The sequence below is a fragment of the Dermochelys coriacea genome, chromosome 11 (genome assembly GCF_009764565.3).
Source record: "Dermochelys coriacea isolate rDerCor1 chromosome 11, rDerCor1.pri.v4, whole genome shotgun sequence".
Taxonomy (NCBI): Eukaryota; Metazoa; Chordata; order Testudines; family Dermochelyidae; genus Dermochelys; species Dermochelys coriacea.
In genome coordinates this window covers 63,035,783-63,054,355 of record NC_050078.2, presented here as the reverse complement: position 1 = coordinate 63,054,355, position 18,573 = coordinate 63,035,783, and the positions used below count along the sequence as shown (strand labels likewise).

Below are 18,573 nucleotides of genomic sequence, written 5' to 3'. Positions count from 1 at the left end.
GTAGCACAAGAAATTCTCTTTTTCTTCTTAACTATTTACAGAAACACCACACTCAGAAGTTGTGGGCACCACCAAAACTACTATATGTTCAGTTTTGGATACCTTAATACTAGAAATATCTCAAAAAAAATGGAAGGAAATAAAGACGAGAAAAAAAAGTAAGTGGGAGTGAAGGGACTGACTTATTTTTAAAAGTTAGGCAAACTAAATCTGCACAGTATTGTTTGGCTAAACAACTACTAGTAGGTGATAATGTAAAGCCAATAACTTTATGAAGTGTAAACGCAAAGGAGGGAGAGGATTTATTTAGGATGTTCCAAAGGCATGCAATAAGGAGTAATGAAATACAATAACACTGATGCAAGGAAAAATTTCTTAACATTGAGTAGTATCTCATAGGAAGTAGTGTTCCATTGTTGGAATTCTTTAAAACTGGAGTGGGCAAAACAATTTAGAATATATTGTAGGAAGTTCTACTTCACTAGCAGGTGAAGGTTTTTCCATTATTATAATTTCTATGATTTGGAAGTTTCATGAAAGAGAATTATGATTCTTTAGTTATATACATATTTTATGGTATTTTACTTGCAACATGCTACATTAATCACCTCAATAAGTACAACATTATACAAAATTCTGGTGGTTAACAGAATCAATTAAGTAATTAAGTAGCACTCACTGTGCAAAAGTTTTATCTACGAGGTCCACATTGTTTATTTTCACAATACACTCATTTTCATGGAAAAGACCATCACGCCTAGATCTGCTGTTCTCCTCAATACCACGGATAAAGAGTCCTAGAATCCTGAAAAGCAATAATAAAGCTGATGATTATTCAGTATTAGATTTGTACACAAGACATTTATAATAATTACCAATAGATATTGGTCTCTACTGAGGAAGGAACAAAGTTCTTCTTATGGTCTCCTAATCACACCATCCACGGGCCATATTAAGTCATTAGTCTAAAGGAGAGATTTCCAAAATCTATTTTCCATTAATGAACAAGGACTCCAAAAAGAATATGAAACCAGCCAGTATAATTTTAGTCTGCTGACACTGTTGGTAACCCTTCCTAACACTTCAGAAGGCACTAACCATATTAATCAGGGGTTGGAGAAAGGGAGGGGGAAACCAGCTCCATCCTTTCAGACAAAATGTTAGGACAGGATTTATGCAGGATTGGTACATGTTAACAAATAAGATGGAATCAATTACAAGGAAAAGGTTAAAGTTAAGTGCAAAATAATGGCTCTAATTATACTAAATCAAAATACAGAGGCATTGCTACAAGGAATTGGAAGCCCATTTCTGCTGAGGAAAGGATGACGTGCACAAGGAACAATCTCTTTCTAGTCAAGACATTTAGGATACGTCTTCACTGCAATGTAAGATCAGGGTTCAAACCAGGCTCAAGCCTACCTTTGTCCTCCATCTACACACAAAATTGTGCTAATCCAGGGCCCGGACCCAGGTCATAGGACCCCACAGGGGTGATGGGTCCAAACCTGAGTCAAACCAGACCCAGGGTCCAAGCATTATTGCTCTGCAGTATATACACAGCCTTAGTAGACTTGTGCACTGGGAGATCACTAAAAGGATCCCACAATCCCATGGAACAACTTTCGCTTCCTTTCGACAATCAAGTTTGGTTTCACTCAGTAAAGCACCAATATGTAATTTTCAACTTCACAGTTCAGCAAAAAGTTGCAAGTTTTGTTTATCTACAACCCAAATTTTTTTTAAAGGGTGCATTTTCCATCAATGAGCATTACTAGAATGGAATTTTGCACTGTAATAAATTTGTCATGTAGAAGATCCCCTTATAACATTGTACTGTGATAAAGAAAGCTTTTTATTTGGGGGCAGGCAAAAATTGATAATTTCCATGAATACCAATAGAAACAGCCAATTAGCTGCAGTCAAGGAGTTAAATGTTACAATTTAATTTCAAATAATTACATTAAGATTCAATCTAGTAAAAATAAGGAAATTAAAGAAATTGAAAATTAAATCTGTTGCTGTGATCTTAACTAATCCCACTGTGCCCAGACTCTACAGCCACATCGAACTATATGATCACTGACGGGCCTGATTTTCCCCATATGTGCTGCATTATCTGGACATGTGGGTTGAGTTAAATATGGTGTGACAGCCTAACCTCATTATTTCATTACTTTTATTGTATGCAGTCTCAACTTTAATATTACGTTAATGTGATTTTTAAATTTAATTTCCTTTCTTTTATAGTAAGTCTAAAGTGCAATGAAAATGAAAAATTATTTCCACTAGTTATTGTTGTTCACTTGTATACTAAAGCCTAAGCGCCAAGCTTTTTGCTTAAACTGATTCTGAAAAAAAAAACAAACAGGACAGGATTACAATGAAAATGCCTAAATGTTATTCATTCAAAATGGATACCTGTATTAGTGCAATATCAATACTATTCTTATTAGAAAAAACCAGTTTTCTACAAACTGTTACAACAAAAATACCAGTCATGGTGGCTGGCCAATATGCTTGATAAAACCTGCCCTGTCATCAACAGAAATGGAAAACGCTTCTTCTGTTCTTTCTTGTGTTTTGATGAATTATGAAATGTATGCACTAGTCTGTTTGATTAAACAACAGGAACAAGTGGTTAAACCATTCTGGTATTTTACAAAGACACCAGTATAATTCTGCCAAGCGTCATTAGAATTTCTCGAGACAACTGGGTAAACACTCAGCCTGTCTGTCAAAAAATAGCTTGCTGTAAGCCATGTTCCACAGCATTTGTAAACAAGAATATTAACATGCACAGAAAGTAGGCCAAGGAGCTCTGCTGGTTATTCAGTGAATTCTTTTAAAGATAAACCCTAAGCAGTTAGGATCCAGCATCACATGTATTGCAGCAATATTAAATTACTGATAATATTTTGCAATTTTATGGTGCCTTCCATCTCAGGGTCTCAAAGTACTTAAGAAGAATTAGCACATTAAGACTCACGATGCCACTATAACATAAGGAAGTATTGCCTATATTTTAGAGATGGGGAAACAGAGTGGCTTGCCCAAGGTAAAACAGGAAGTCTGAGACAGAGCCAATGATGGAACTCAGAACTCCTGACTTTCAACCCTTGCTCCTTGCATTTTTTCAAGCCGCTGCAGATGGTCAACCTGCTTTTTAATCTGGCAACTAAAATACCCCAGTTTAATTTGAGTCCATCTGAAGCCTCAGATCCCGCTGAGAAAATATTCCCAAAAAATATACTATCTGAAAAGAAAAAGAAAAAAAACCCACAAAACAGTTTTCCTCCTCACTTCAACAGTCTGAAAATTGTTAAGTTAAGAAACATTTCTCTTCATGATTAGATTGTGACCTTTTTAAAGTTTGTAATTATAATTGGCCTTATACTAGAAGCAGCAATTTTACTATAAAGTGATGCCATTTATGACACTAGCAATTTTCCATCCCTGTCACAGGGCTCTTATACTGCCAGCACTACAAATTAGTTCTTTGGCAGAGACCTCATCTGTCAAATTTCTGTCTAGAGAAAATTTTTACATCCGAGTTGCATAACTTGGAAAATAGGGAGTTATAATGAAAATGCTGACATATACTCAACTACAGTACATCAATATGAACTTTCCGCTATGGTAGTCTTTTGTGATCTCAATAAACTATGTTAAATAATTTACAATTAAAATAATCTTACCATGCAAAAGGAAAGTGCACGGTATAGTGCACATTTTGTAAATGCTAAAGAACCTAATTTGAAAGGTGACTTGAAAAAAACAATTAAGTAAGCAGGTCATTTTGACTTTTCTATGTCTAGTCTGCTATTTAGCAATAAGGGGTCGGGGAGAAAAATCCATCTGTACAAAAAAACACCTTTCAAGAAGTACAATAATCTTAACTAGAGACCAAGTTACCATGTTTTCATTCAGAAAAAAAAATTCAGAGATCCTTGAAAGTACAAACATTATGAACATATAACAAAAATGGGTTTTGTTCTCTGAATATACACACACAACAACGGAGATGTCAGTGAAGGAACACAGTATATTGGGCTTGGTTATCCGCTGTTTAAAAAAACAGTTTTAGTTCCCCCTCATGTTTTCACAATAGAGATATTTTAAGATAAACAAACACATCTGATGCCTTTTTCATTAACATGCTTCTCTAAAATATGGAAAACATCTTACCTTCCACTCAGAGATGAAAAGAAGGGTACTACATGTATCCCCAGAGCGCCACCTTCCCCAGAAATCTCTACTGTTCTTGTCATATCACTAAGAAGGAGGGAGCAAAAACACACATGAAGCTGTATTAAGGAATACATGAGGAATATCTATAAAAAAAACACGTTAAGATAGACAAGAAAGGCAGTCAAAGGAATTTAAGTGGAGAACTCAATAATGTACATAAGAGATGTTGCAACTGGAAATGGCTGACATATCTTTGGATGAGAATTTATATGTTTTGAATGAGAAAGGAAGACATTACATTAGTAGTCATTTACCCAAGGGCTTATCTACATGGGGAAATTGACTGGAGCAGCTATTGTAGAATGAGCTATGCCTCCCTGTGTGAACACTCTATTCTGGAATAAAAGTTGTTTTATTGCAGAATAATTGTTGTTTCAGAATAAAGTGACTTATTTCAGAACAGAATATCCACACAGGGAACTACTGCGGAATAGCTTTGACTGAAATAGCTATTTCAGTCAATTTCCCTATGCACACCATATTTTAAGGATATCAAACCAATATGAAAAACAGTCAACATATAATTACAACAAAGTGGTCCACACACTGTGCCACCAATTAAATGCATGCAACCCTACTGACTGAGAAAGGCACAATGAGCGCCTCTGAAGACACAATTTGGCCCACTTAAATGGGAAATATTTCCTTCCTGAAAATTTTTGAGATCCTCTATGATGGTTCAGATGTGGAATATAGTACCTTCCTGCTAGCTGCTGGAGATAATGCTAATTTTTTTTGCTGCTTGCTGGTTCAATGAGGGTCACATGAAACCTGCTTACAGAATATCTTGAAACACATGGCTTCTCTGTAGGCATTAAAATGTAAACTATACATCAGCAGTTGCTAATCTGAAAAAAGAAGGCATCTGGATTGACGTAAAATCTCAAGAAAAATAAGCGGGTAAAAAAAATGCCCACTCTCCTTGCCAGTCTGATTTCCATTTCCTTATGTCATTTAGGGTGATGGACCCTCCAAAAACAGTGTTGAAAAGAGCGGAAGGGAAGGCTCGCCATCTAACAAAAGTCTGCTGGATGTTTCTTCAACCTTAAGCAGATCCAAATTTAATCACACTACAAGAAGTTACATAAACCAATGGATGTTAATCCATGGTTTAGAGAAAGTGTGAAGCTAAACCAAGGGGACCACTTCACATATTGCCAAGAGTGAGTCATCTTTGACCAGGAAGAGGACAATGATTGCAAGTGAGCGCTGAAAGATTTAGGCATTTCTTTTCCCTTAATGAAGTAAATTTCCTGGTTAAGATTCTTTATTCAATTGCATAATGACGACTTGGAAGTAACTTGATTTAGAAATTAGGCTGGTTTGCTAAAGATAATGTGGAAATGAAAAGCTAATTAATGTAGCCTTGTCACATGATCTTTTGCAGCTTTGTTTTTCAATATAGCTACTGCTAAAATATTTCTGTTTTAAAAAATGTATACTCTTTAAAAATAGAACAGAGAGCACTTAAAAAAATCAATCCAAAAATAAATGTCTTCTATGAAATACTTTTATCTTATGTGGAATTTTATTCCTATAGCAGTCACAAGCAATACACTTTCAAAATGTCTGCTTTATTTTGCTACAAATTTTCCCTCTTTTTCTTTACCTCACCTTCAAGTTTTAGAGGGGGAAGGGTGGACTGGCAAAGTATTAGTATAAATTCATGTAGGTTTTCCAGGTAATTAATAGACTGAATTTAACTGATTAAATTGTTCAGAAAAATTAAGGTCTGATCAGAACTATTGTCAAAAACTCAGATAAAAATCTTGTTTGTGAAAAAGTTTGGTTAATTTTTTTCAGTTCCATTCAGACTTTCCTCCAATTCCTGCTTTCAGATAGAAGTGGAATTACCAAAATACAAGATGACTACTTTTCTGATATTCTAGACCTGTTCAGAACCAAAGAATACCAATAAATTAAGCTGCTGATTCATACAGATCCAAAAAAGACAACTACAAGAAGTGACTTTGGTGTTTGATTTGTAGAGGGAAATTCAGCAAGAATTACAGCTTTCTCCAAAAAGAAAAAGGAGTACTTGTGGCACCTTAGAGACTAACAAATTTATTAGAGCATAAGCTTTCGTGAGCTACAGCTCACTTTATCGGATGCATTTGGTGGAAAAAAGCGAATACAGACTATGGCTGCTACTCTGAAAGCTTTCTCCAAGTAACTCCTATTTTGTTTAAGTTCTGTGGGCTAGGTGAGGTCTTCCTGTTCCTTCTATGTATTATAGAGGAACATTGTGAGGGTAATCATGACAAATAGGTTCTCCGTCACCTTAAATTAATATATTTACCTTTAAAAACTTAGGCTCAAGGCCAATGAAAACATACAAGTTTTTTAAGTCAAACATAAAAACAAATTAATAGAAATACAAGGTTTTTAAAACAGGAGATAGACAATTAATATATTAATGTCACCATTCCGCAAACACTTAAGCACGTGCTCAACCGTTATGTATGTGCTGAGTATTTGCACTATTGAGGCCTAAACCAGGAAGAGCACATTTCATATATGCACTAGGAAAAAATACTTTAAACCTTTTTTAAACCAAAAAATGATCACTAGTCTTTATCTAAATCAATTTTTACTCCCATATATAGAGTTTGGTTAAGAGAAAGTTAAAGATGAGAAGATATTACCGTTTAGAACAACATCAATAGACTATTAGTACCAAGTTCTACTTTTCATTCAACCTATGACAACGCCACAGTGCAAGAACAGAAAATAGTTCTTTATAGGTTTAAAAATCCTGAAAAGCAGACACTCAAGAAATTTGTAGTTAAACTTCTAACTTCTTCCCTATATAAGTGTGCATCCTGTACGCACAGTCTGGAGTAGCTAGCTGTCACTTTAGTCTGTCCCTTAGAGCAGTGTTTTTTAAACCATGGGTTGCGACCCAGTACTGGGTCGCAGCATGTAAGGCACTGGGTCGCCTTGCTCTGGTCAGCACCGCCGACTGGGACATTACAAGTCCCATGGGCAGTGCTACCCAACTAATGCAGGCTAGTGTCTACCTGTTCTGATACTGCGCTGCACCCCGGAAGCGGCCAGCAGTGGGTCAGGCTTCTAGACAAAGGGGTCACAGGGCTCCACGTGCTGCCCCTGCCCCGAGCACCGGCCAATGGGAGCTGTGGGGAGGGAGGGGGGAGAAGGGGCAGTGCCTGTGGGCAAGAGTCACGCAAAACCACTTACACATCTCTGCCTAGGAGACAGCCCTGTTGCTGGCCGTTTCCGGGGCACAGCGCAGTCTATTGTGTCAGGACAGGCAGGAAGCCTGGCTCTGCACCCCGCTGCGCCGCTGACCGGGAGCCACCCCACTGCACCCCAATCCCACACTCCAATACCCTGTCCCAGCCCTGAGCCCCACCCCCCAAACCTGGAACCCCTTCCTGTCACCAAACCCCTCATCCCTTGCCCTACCCAGGGCCTGCACCCCCATCCCAGAGCCCTGACCCCCTCCTGCACCCTAACCCCCTACCCCAGGACTGAGCCCCCCCAATCCAGAACCTCTCCTGCATCCCAAACCCTCATCCCAGCCCCACCCCAGAGCCTGCATCCGCAGCCCAGAGCCCCCCCACACCCTGAACCCCTCAATCCAGTCCCACCCTGCAGCCCTCACCCCAACCCTCTGCCCCAGCCCTGAGCCTCTCCCATACCCCAAACCCCTCATCTCCAGCTCTGTTGGGTTGTGGGCATCAACAAATTTCTTCAACAGGGTCCCCAGAAAAAAGGTTTGAAAACCACTGCCTTAGAGTATATGAATTACAACAGTTTACTCTTCCACACGTCCAGTCAGCCCACATGGGATAGAAGGGATCTTCGGGTACTTTGAAGACGGGTGCTTACAGCCTTCACATTCAGGCCCTTGATTGAAAAGGGATCACAGTTTTGTCAACAAGCAGTACACAAGCTGATACTGAGTAGGGAAAAAAAAGATGAAATAGGTGTATCTCTGCCCCTGCAGATTATGTCATATCACTTGGTGAATAACCTGAGGGAAGGTAGAAAGCAATAGTTAGAAATTTTGCTGAAATAGCTTTTGGAGCTTATGATCATATGAATGAGCCCCAAATTTCAGGCCTCAGAAATTAATGAATTCCACAGGCACAGTTACATATAGTAGACTGTGGGGCTCACAGCAATTACAAGCTCTGCTGACAATGTGCTCACAGGCTTTATAACTTCTTGACAGCTGACGTTTAAAAATTCAGAGAGAAAAAGTTTTCCCACAAAACAAGAACCCAGGAGTGGGACCCATAGGAGAGGCTCTTTATAGACTCTGCGCCACCCAGTGTATACAGAAGGGTGAAGGCTCGGAAAACGGTTAAGCAAGCACTTCCATCTCAGTGGAGCCACGGGGAACACACCCTCACAAAACGTTTGTGATTTTTGATTGTTTTGCCTTAACCATGTTTTAAACCCATCCTACATATCTTGGGCATTTTAATATATTTGTAATTGAAAGAGGACGTCTGGCCCAGTAAATCAGAACAGCAAGACATGGAGTCTGCCTTCCAGCTACAAATGGGGACTTTGGAGCATTTAGTCCCTACACAAATGATGCATGGAACACGCATCTGTGTGTTGCCTTTCTAGGTTCCATAGCACCAGTTAGGCCTATTACCGGCCTTATCAGACTTTCAAAATAATTTCTACACAAAAAAGGACAGAAATTCTCATATGATGCAAAATAAACAAGCACTTTTTTAGATGTTTATTTGAATCAAAGTTGCCAGCCTTTCAAGGTTCGCCCCTCACTATTAAAATCATATTTAGGATAATTTAAGTATGTGCTTGTGTGTCTCTAAGTCTAATGTGCTAAATCTACTACTGTGGTCTATATTAAAAAGAGACTATCTGCCTGATACCACAGTCTGACATACCATGGACCAAAGGTGCTATTATCATTTACTATTTAAATTCTTCATTGATCTATATTTATTGATCTCTGCCAGATCCTTTACAGTCTATCACATGGATGGGCTTCCAGGCATATTGTTAAAAATGCTGATGAGTATTGTTTAAAAAAAAAAATGTAGTAGCATGCATGCCCAATAGTTCATTTGAAACACTGAGGGCAAAATTTTCAAAGTTAAGGCCTAATGTTAGGTGCCTAAGTTCATAGCCTGATCTTCAGAGTTGCTGTGCACCTTCAGTGCCTTTGTAGCCAGATACCTGAAAAATACTATACCCCCAAAAATACTATATTAGGAATTAATGTTTTGTGAAATTTAAAATGGGAAAATTAATCTGATGTGTTAAGCTAAGGCATTCTACACAAACTTTTCAGAAGAACACAGAGAACTCATCTGGAATGCTGTATGGGATTTGTTCGGAGACAACTAACGAAGCCTGTTCTTTTTGACTTTCATAAAGTTAATGTGAAGACCTATGCCGTGATAGAATTCCATTTCTCCTGGGGAGTATGACGGATTGGACCCATATTGAACTGTTTGCCTCAGGACATGCTGGGCAAGTTTCCCCAATCTCAGCTGGAAGAAGCTCCCCTCCAGACTGAGGACAGGAGAAAACCTCTCTCATTCAACCGTATGTGAGATTGCGTGTAACCCAACAAGCAGCAACAATCTGAATAAATAAGGTAAGAGTCATATATCCACCATGCTATTTACTTATTCCTTCGGCTTGAGTACTGTTACAGCCTTGTCCAGGCTGTGTGCCAAGTAATCCTTAGCACAGGCCGAACTTGGTGAGGCAGCATTTCTTGGGCTGATAACTAAATTCCATGAAAACTTGTAAGAGGAAAAAAATGCAGATTATGAAATTGCTGCCCCTGGAATGGAATGCTCCAGAACAAGTAGGAATTCCGAGTTGCAATCCTGAGCATACCCTGTGGGGTCTACAGTGACCATAGATAAATGAGAAGCAAAGGAAATGTTTACTCCTAAAGGCAGGGAGGTTAAATGTAGTTACTGAACTGTGCTTTTCATCCCTTGTTTGCATTACACAGGCATATCCAGCCATATCAGCTGCTGTGAGCATTCCATAAAGGAAAACATCCACAAGGTAAAGCATCCACAAACACAGGCTGTGCTGTTTGTTTGGCGTGCACAGGGTTGTGCTTTTTCAGGGGCAAAAAAAAAAAAAAAAAAAAATGCTCTGTGCCCAATTACTAATGAGAATTTCAGAGGAAGCATAAATATTTTATCCATATAGGGAATGTACATGATTCTGACCCAATATTTTATTTACATATTATACTAATGTATTTTTATATGCTAATTCAAGTTCTACACCAATCCTGGAATTTTTAAAAGCTGCCAGCTGAGACTCACTGGGTGAGAGAGTAAACTGCCCCCAGGATGTCAGCATCTGCTTCTAGTAGAGGTTCCAACTAGACTCAGTCAAAAGACAAATTGATTTTTTTTTAAAGCAAAGATGGTCAAAATCAAACCAAAATGATGTAGGACCCAAAAGGAGAGACTGTAGATGGCGATGCTAGGTGGGATGAGTGCTGTGGAAGGTAAAGGGAAAGATCTTAACAACAGTAAAAGGTAGTGGAGAATACATTGTCATGAGATGAAGAAGGCAGCTGAACATTCACAGAATGGTGTAGGAGTTGCAGCCAGAGAAAGGACCACAGACTCTCCCCTACAAGAGGGGAGAAGTGCTCCAGTCACCCCACCCTACAAATTAATTGCCACCAAAAAAAGAAAAAATAAATAGATTAAATGTGAAAGAATTTAAGAAACCTCCAAAATCAGTTTTAAAAAGAACACTCACCTTCCCCACCTCATTTATGTAACTTAAATGTATTTATCTAGGAGACACTCAAAATACTGAGCACCAAAATCAAGAATCTGTCCACTAAAAACCTGTTTTTTGCTTAATTCACATTAGATCAACTACCTCAAAATGCAGAAATATATCATACAGCTTGAAGGCACCAGGTTTTAACAACATGCTCCAGCTCTGCTTTCCAGGCTGTGAGGATACAGCAAGACAAAGAAGAACATAAGCAAAGTGAACACAGGAGGAGAAGGAAGGTGCTACAGATATGCTTTATTTATATATTCACTGCGTTTAAATCAAGTGGGTCAAGGAACTGTGACCCTCGCCTCTGCTGAAAAGAAATGGAAGGCCAGAGAGAACAAATGTAATTAAACACTTAATGAATTATCCATATATGAAATATTCTCCGAATTCCAAGTAATCCAATGTTAATAAACTAAATATCTACTTTCAAATAGATTAGGCTTATTTTTTGTTAACAGGGTTATTTTTACTGTGGAAAAACTTTTTTAAATAAGGTCTGCAAAAACACCACTTCTGTTTCCACATGGTGTGCCAAGCGGGTGGAATTTCAGGGCTGGCGATAAATTCCTACTGAACTACTGTAGAGTCCAGAGATCCTATTGTTAGCTATAAACTGCTTCACTCAAGTAGATCCAGTCAGGAAAGAGGAATGGTAGTGAGGAGAAATACCATATTTCTTCTGCACAAATGTATTATTGTTCTTGTATAACAATCCATAATATTGTGATCTGCATTCTAAGTAGAAAAATATGGATTTGATTTTAATAAGTGTTTCTTTTATTTTATACATGTTTATTTGAGCATTTATTACTGAACGATGCAATTTGTTCCTTCCCCTTTGACCATTATTTTCCCCACCTTGTATACAAACAAAACACCCCCTTCTTCCCCTGGTACCAGATCCAAAAAAAAAATGACACCTTCAAAAATTGCAAAAAAAAAAATAGACCTACAGTGAATTGTAACAAACTCTACCCTTATTACTGTATGTTAAAAAAAACCCAAACACCCCACTGCCACCCAAACAAATAGAAAACCTAGTGAGTGTCAGTGACAGAACATAGGTTCTCCTCCTGCAAGATGCCGAAAACTTTCAATTCTCACAAGTTTCAGAACCCTACAGGATAAGGTCAACAGGGTATCAAAGCACCTTTACAGGGAAAGTGCTTGGACAGTCTAGGCAGATAATGCCTCATCCTATATGGTTCTTAGCACCACCTGATAGTGCTCAGCACCTTCTATTTCTATTTTCATGAAATGCCATATAAATGTTCATAGCTTTCAGTAAATGAACTGCTTTTCCTCAAATGGAATAGTTTTTCCTACCTCAATGCCTTGCATAACAACAGGTTTCAGAGTAGCAGCCGTGTTAGTCTGTATTCGCAAAAAAGAAAAGGAGTACTTGTGGCACCTTAGAGACTAACAAATTTGAGCATAAGCTTTCGTGAGCTACAGCTCACTTCATCGGATGCATTCCTATCTCAATGAAGAGTATAAAACAAGTTGTCTGAAGCTTTTAACCTGATTGAGTTACAAAGTCATAAAATTTCAATCATAACATATGCATAAAGATTTTTATTTATTTATTTTTACATTTACATGACTCAAAATCACAAACAATTTTGCCATAGTTGGAAAAAAAACAGTTTGCGAATATGGTGAACAGCATTCAACAAGGTTTGGGTTCTGGTGGCTTTTGCAACTGTTTGTGGAGTTTGTTTTGAACATGTTATTTCAAGATACATCATTCTCATCTGACAGTAACAATTTAGAGTCTTGAACATTTAGAAAGTCCTCAAGAAAAACATGAGATACATTTAGACAATTAAAGAGAAAAAAAGAGAAGACAGCAAAACATAAAAAGAAATAATACTTGCATATACAGGAAAATAATTGTTCCAGAAATAGCATAGTAAAATGATCTAATCTGAAACTTAATAAAAGAAAACTATTTTGCTAATTTCTGCAAGAACTGTTATTACAAATATTGCTAATATTTTTAATATATTCAGCCAGTCAATTTGAGGTGGATAGTTTATCTTCAGTAGTCTTCTCACTATTTTCTTTAGAAGTCAGTTGTTTAGAGAGCAAAGACTTAATTTTTTTCAGGTAGTCTTCCCCTTCTTTACTAAGGTAAAGAAGGAAAGCCCTTGAAATTTAAGAACTGAAATTTTGCTCGGAGTTTTTAATAGATTATAACCCACAGCTGGCTGAATTCCACAGAAATTGCAGGGCACCTTTGTTTTTTCAGAATTAAATCTTTGTCTTGAATTTACTTTAAATCCTCTAAAATGCAAGAAATTACCCCAGTACATATTTCCAAACTATGGGGAGAAGAGTTTGAGACTCTTCATTTTAATATTTTGGGAAAGGGGGAAAGTATTGTTTTTAAATGCATTAAATCTCTTGCATTTAAACAAGTTTAAAATTGTGATATGCACGAACAAGGTATTTTCTGCCAGAAGATTAATTTACTGCAGCTTTTTATCTGATTAGGATCCATTTCCTACTCCCTGCTTTCAAATCTGGCCACCATGATCCTTGAATTCGACAGTCCCAGACTGAATATGGTAGCTCACTGTATGTGTGACTGCAAGTAGAAGCAACACAGACAGGGTTTGTTACAAACAGATCATCCCTTTGTTCTGGCCCCTCCATTGGCTCCTAATCTACTTCCCCTGCCTGTTCAAGCTTTGATTTCAATGTTCAAAGTCCTCAGTGGATCAAGACCCAACTACATCTCCTATCGCATCTTTCCATCCATGAACTGCCAGAGAGAGTTTACAAAACTCAAGATGAATCGTATAAGAACTGGAGATCAACTATTCTCATTCAATGGCTGTGAAATAAGCTTCCAGACAAAATCAGACTAGTTCAGAGTTTGACCAGTTTATGGGCATGCTATAAGACCCTGCTATGTGTGAAAGTCTTCACACCCCAACCAGAATGAGGTACAGGATACCGAGATTAAATGCAAACAAACAATATAGCCTCTTTTACTGGGGGAAAGAGAAGTGGAGGAGACTCCATGAACTAGAGACCTCACCTTGTAAGTCTAATTTACTTGGGAAGCACCTCAATAATACAAAAAGACAAGTGATTGATAGATGGAGATGCACACAATTATGAAGAATCCTGAGTAGAGGCAAGGTCTTGGTTATCTTGATAAACAACATGTTGTCAACTAACAAGAACAATATGAATCAGGGAAGAAGTGACATTATCAAAAACACACTGGGTACAAGCATAAGGTGGGGGGAGGGATATCTCAGTGGTTTGAGCAGTGGCCTGCTAAACCCAAGGTTGTGAGTTCAATCCCTGAGGGGGCCATTTAGGGATGTGGGGCAAAAATTGGGAGTTGGTCCTGCTTTGAGCAGGGGGTTGGACTAGATGACCTCCTGAGGTCCCTTCCAACCCTGAGATTCAATGACATATAGATTCTATGACAACAACAATCATGAGTATATCGTGAGCAGGGCCTGATTAATCCCAATTACAAATTAATGGGATCAAGAGACATTAAAGAAACAAATGAATGCACAGATTTGGCAATGCATAACAATTACAGCAGGTGAAACAAGCTGTAGCAGCCTTTCACTAAATTTTATAAAAAACATTGGCAACTAAGCTGACTACGTTCAATACATATCTGATGAACGCTAAACAGCAAGCATATAGCTTGGAGACCTGGCAGGTGCATAGCAAGCTGGAAAAAAAACTGATACCGCTTCACAACAACGTTACCATTCTACAAATAGACTGATGTCAGAAAGGATTTAAAAAGAAACTGGAAATTGCCATACCATTCAGGTGATGACCAGGGCCCCAAAGAGGGTGGCTAAACAAACAAACCAAATCAGACAGATGGGTTGAAGACCAAGGCCTTCCCCAACGTTCCTTAAAAGAGGAGAAAGCCAGACACAATGTGAAATGACAAAGACAGATAAAGGAGGAGAAAGAAACAAACAAACAAAGAAGCATCTGTATTGATAGGGAAAAAGAAATTGGAGATGTGCCCTAAAAGGAAAGATGATCTGGTAGCCTGGGGCTTGTGAGACCTGGGTTCAATTCCCTGCCAGGCAACAGACTTCCTATGTGATCTGGGCAAGTCCTTACCACGTGATCTGTCTCAGTTCCCCACCTTTAAAATAGGGATAATAGTGCTTCCCTACTTCACATGGGAGTTGTAAGAACACCACATTAAACATTGCAACGGGCTCAGGTACTAGAATGATGGGGACCATATAAGCATGACAGATAAATTAGATAAGAAATCCTCATGACAATGCTGATTACAGTAAGGCAAATTTCAAGAGCTCAGAAATCATGAGAGATTTGTGGCTATCTTACTAGCTTCAGCCCCATTGACAGTCATAGAAGATGGTGGCCATTCTGAATAAGGGAAAATTTGTGAATTGGCAGCCTTTAATCACGTTTTCATGAGATAGGTTAAACAATACCCCAAAATTGCTAGACATGATAAAAAACACAGAAGTTGGCAATACTGTGATTAGAAAACAGATTTCAAAACAAAGACTACTCAATAAGGAGGAAAAAGTATTCCATGAACAGGCTGTCATATGGCCAGAGGGGTCCTAAAAAGAGTGTGAAACAGTGGTTAAATATCCCTGTGGATATTTAGATGAATATACATCTTCTCTGTAAGAAGGATAGGAATGGGGAAATCTTTATTTAGATATAGAGCACCATAAGATGGTACAGAAAACGTACAAAACAAACGTGGAGAAAAACAAGTTTACTGCTTCTAATAACTTATTATCCAACTCTGCTAAAGTGTGAAACACAGGACAACAATTTAGTCACAAGAAGTTGGAGACAATTTCAGAGTGAATCAGTGTAATAAGCTTACATGAAAGAAGTAGATTTTAAGGAGGCATTTTAAGGAGGTATATAGAAAATGGAAGGTGCTTAGTACACAGAAATAGTAGGTGATTCCAAGCATAGGAGCAGACTGAAGGAAGGCAAAGATGAATGAGATGGCACGGAGTGGAGTGAGCAAAAGAGAGAATAACAAAATGAAAGCAAAAATGTTTTTGGGGATGGAGTTTTACACATAGTGCTCAGAGCTTTTAGTTCATACAGTTTTGACAACTGACTAGAAAATGCAAAATTATAGTAAAGGATTATTTGCCTTCACCAAAATTGAGTTGTTAGTTTGATGATATCTTAGCAGTCATGTTTAGTTTTCCAAAGTACACCTTTTAGTTCACAGTTAGGAAATGTACTATCATAACTAGTTTTCTACAACAAAGCATATTAATGGACACCAGATTATTTCACATTCTAAAAAAGTGACTTCACAGTAGTGTGATTCATATGAATAACTTCTCAAGATTAAGATTTAACTTGGCATACAGACAAGTGAACACTAGCATGGAATCATTTTGCTCTGAACTCACTAGGCTAAGTCCTTAATGAAATTCAGCCTGCCATCAACTATACCAGTGGATGATCTGATCCACCTTGAAACTTGATGACTTTGGTTCAGTGGGTTTACACAAAGGTTATTTTTTGTTTTGTTAGTTTTTGTTCCGAGTTTTGCTTAGAATTTCAGATTGGAAGAAACCCAAAAACTCAAAGCGAAACAACACCTAGTTTCCCCAAGTTTCATACCAAATCTTGCATGGTTTCCAACCCAAATTGTTAATCTTTATTTCACTCAAAATTTGGCCGAAGTTTACCCTTTCAGCAGTCTTTCCCAAGCAGTCAGAAAAACTAACAGACAACTTAGATCACAACAACCATGTTAGACTTCTGCACCAGCTATCTCCTGCCTAGTATAAGTAAAGGAAAGAGGAGTTACTCATCTGTTGTCCTAGAAGAACAGGTCTCACAAAAGGTGCCTATGCAAATTTGCCTATCCTGCACAATGGATGATCTAGATATAGCATTTTACCGGTTATAAAAGTGTATCTACAAATATAATAAAAGTCTAAAAAGCAACTGAAGAAATAACCTTAATAATAAAAACAGAGATGACATTTTAACCAAGAAAATTATTTACTTTTTGTGGGACATTATGGATCAGAGGAGCTGCTTGTGAAATTGATTAAAAAAGCAAAACACAAACATATAAAAGAGCAGCATATTTCTTCCTTCCTTCCCCCATATCCCACAATCAGTCAGAACATACAATACAGGTCAAAGTCACTAACATTCATCATTCAAGGTAAAAGCTAGAGTGGAGTGAATTTTCAGGGTGGAAAAGGAAAAAAGGAGGGAGGCACTATGATGATGAGCACATGTACTCAAAATAAAAATGTCAGTCTTCTTGTCCTGCATGCTGGGAACCATATTCATGAATCAATATTAAACAGAAGGTTTAATACCCATACCTGAAAGTGAACTTGGCCTTCTGAGATGTCAGCTGTTCAGTGTGCCCAGTGAGATCCATTTCTCCATCTTCAAAAGATAACTGTGTTGCACCCTATTGAGAGAGTCACATTTTGAAATAAAATATATTTTGATGGGTTTGAAACAATAGTTGTACGATATTTGAATCTCTGCTTGAAATGGAAAACAAGAACAAGCAGAAGTATCTCAGCATTCCAGTTGGCAGTGAAAATGAGAGGTTCTGTTCTATATATAGAATGTGAGGCACTTTGTTTCTCTGAGCACTTTGTATCCGAGATGTTTTCCTTACTGAACACAGTCCTTCGCGCTTACAATGACTTTCTGATTTAATACTCTGGGAAGTCCATCATCATCATTTGCTTTCAGAACTCAAATGCTAACATACTGTACAGTAATCAAGGCCACATGTATTATACAGTACATTAGGTCTATATTATATAGTGGCAATCTCCCCTGCCCAAACTTATTTGGCTTGCTGAGGGATTTGGTGAGGAGCCTCCCCTTTTATCTCATGGTTGTTCCCTAATTCCTCATTTTCTTCCCCTTCCCTGAGTGGCTCATTCCCTCCCCAAATTACATGGTCCATTGGTGACTCAGATATGCTCAGTGCCTGCCAGGTCAGAATGGAAGGGGATCAGAGAGGAGGAAAACTGATTCTGCTGGAGCCCAGCTTACTTGGCCATCTTGCCCCACAAGTCTAGATCTCCTCTACCCTCATTAGTCGGACAAAGGCATAACATACTCATGTGGCTCATACTCATACCCACACTCATACTCATACCCACAGCGCTCTCCAAGTTAAAGAGAGTGCAGAAGCTGCAGACTAGAGCTTGCATACCCAAAAAGCTCCTTGGGAACAGAAAAAGCCTTCTGGCTTCCCCAATGCTATTTGCCAGAGGATGAGGGGAATGGCTGGAGGGAAAGGGTTGTGAAGCATCACCAAAACTCTGCAAGAAAGAAGTACTTGAAGCTGAATTTTTCTGGTGCTTCTGAGCTCCATAGAGGTACAGATCTGGCCTGAAACTCTCACTTTTTCTGATCCAGAGCCACCTCCTCAGCCAATGATGAACTGGCTGGCTTTGAAGAAACCCAATAGCTTTGCCTCTTCAGTATCTGCTTTTGCAATAGTGCTATAGCAGGGAGAATATTTACGTGATAAAAGCAGTT

The 18,573-nt window shown here is 38.3% G+C and overlaps 1 protein-coding gene across 4 annotated transcripts in view; it reads right to left on the bottom strand.

The window, feature by feature from the left end:
• The window catches only part of PARD3B (par-3 family cell polarity regulator beta), a 644,857-nt gene that overhangs the window by 315,364 nt on the left and 310,920 nt on the right, over nucleotides 1–18,573 (bottom strand). For all 4 annotated transcript variants that reach the window (XM_038422313.2, XM_043505627.1, XM_038422315.2 and 1 more), the window contains 3 exons: nucleotides 17,388–17,479; nucleotides 4,189–4,275; nucleotides 680–805 (listed from right to left, as the gene is read on the bottom strand). In XM_038422313.2, coding sequence (XP_038278241.1) covers nucleotides 680–805; nucleotides 4,189–4,275; nucleotides 17,388–17,479 — 305 coding nt within the window. The remainder of the gene's footprint in view (nucleotides 1–679; nucleotides 806–4,188; nucleotides 4,276–17,387; nucleotides 17,480–18,573) is intronic.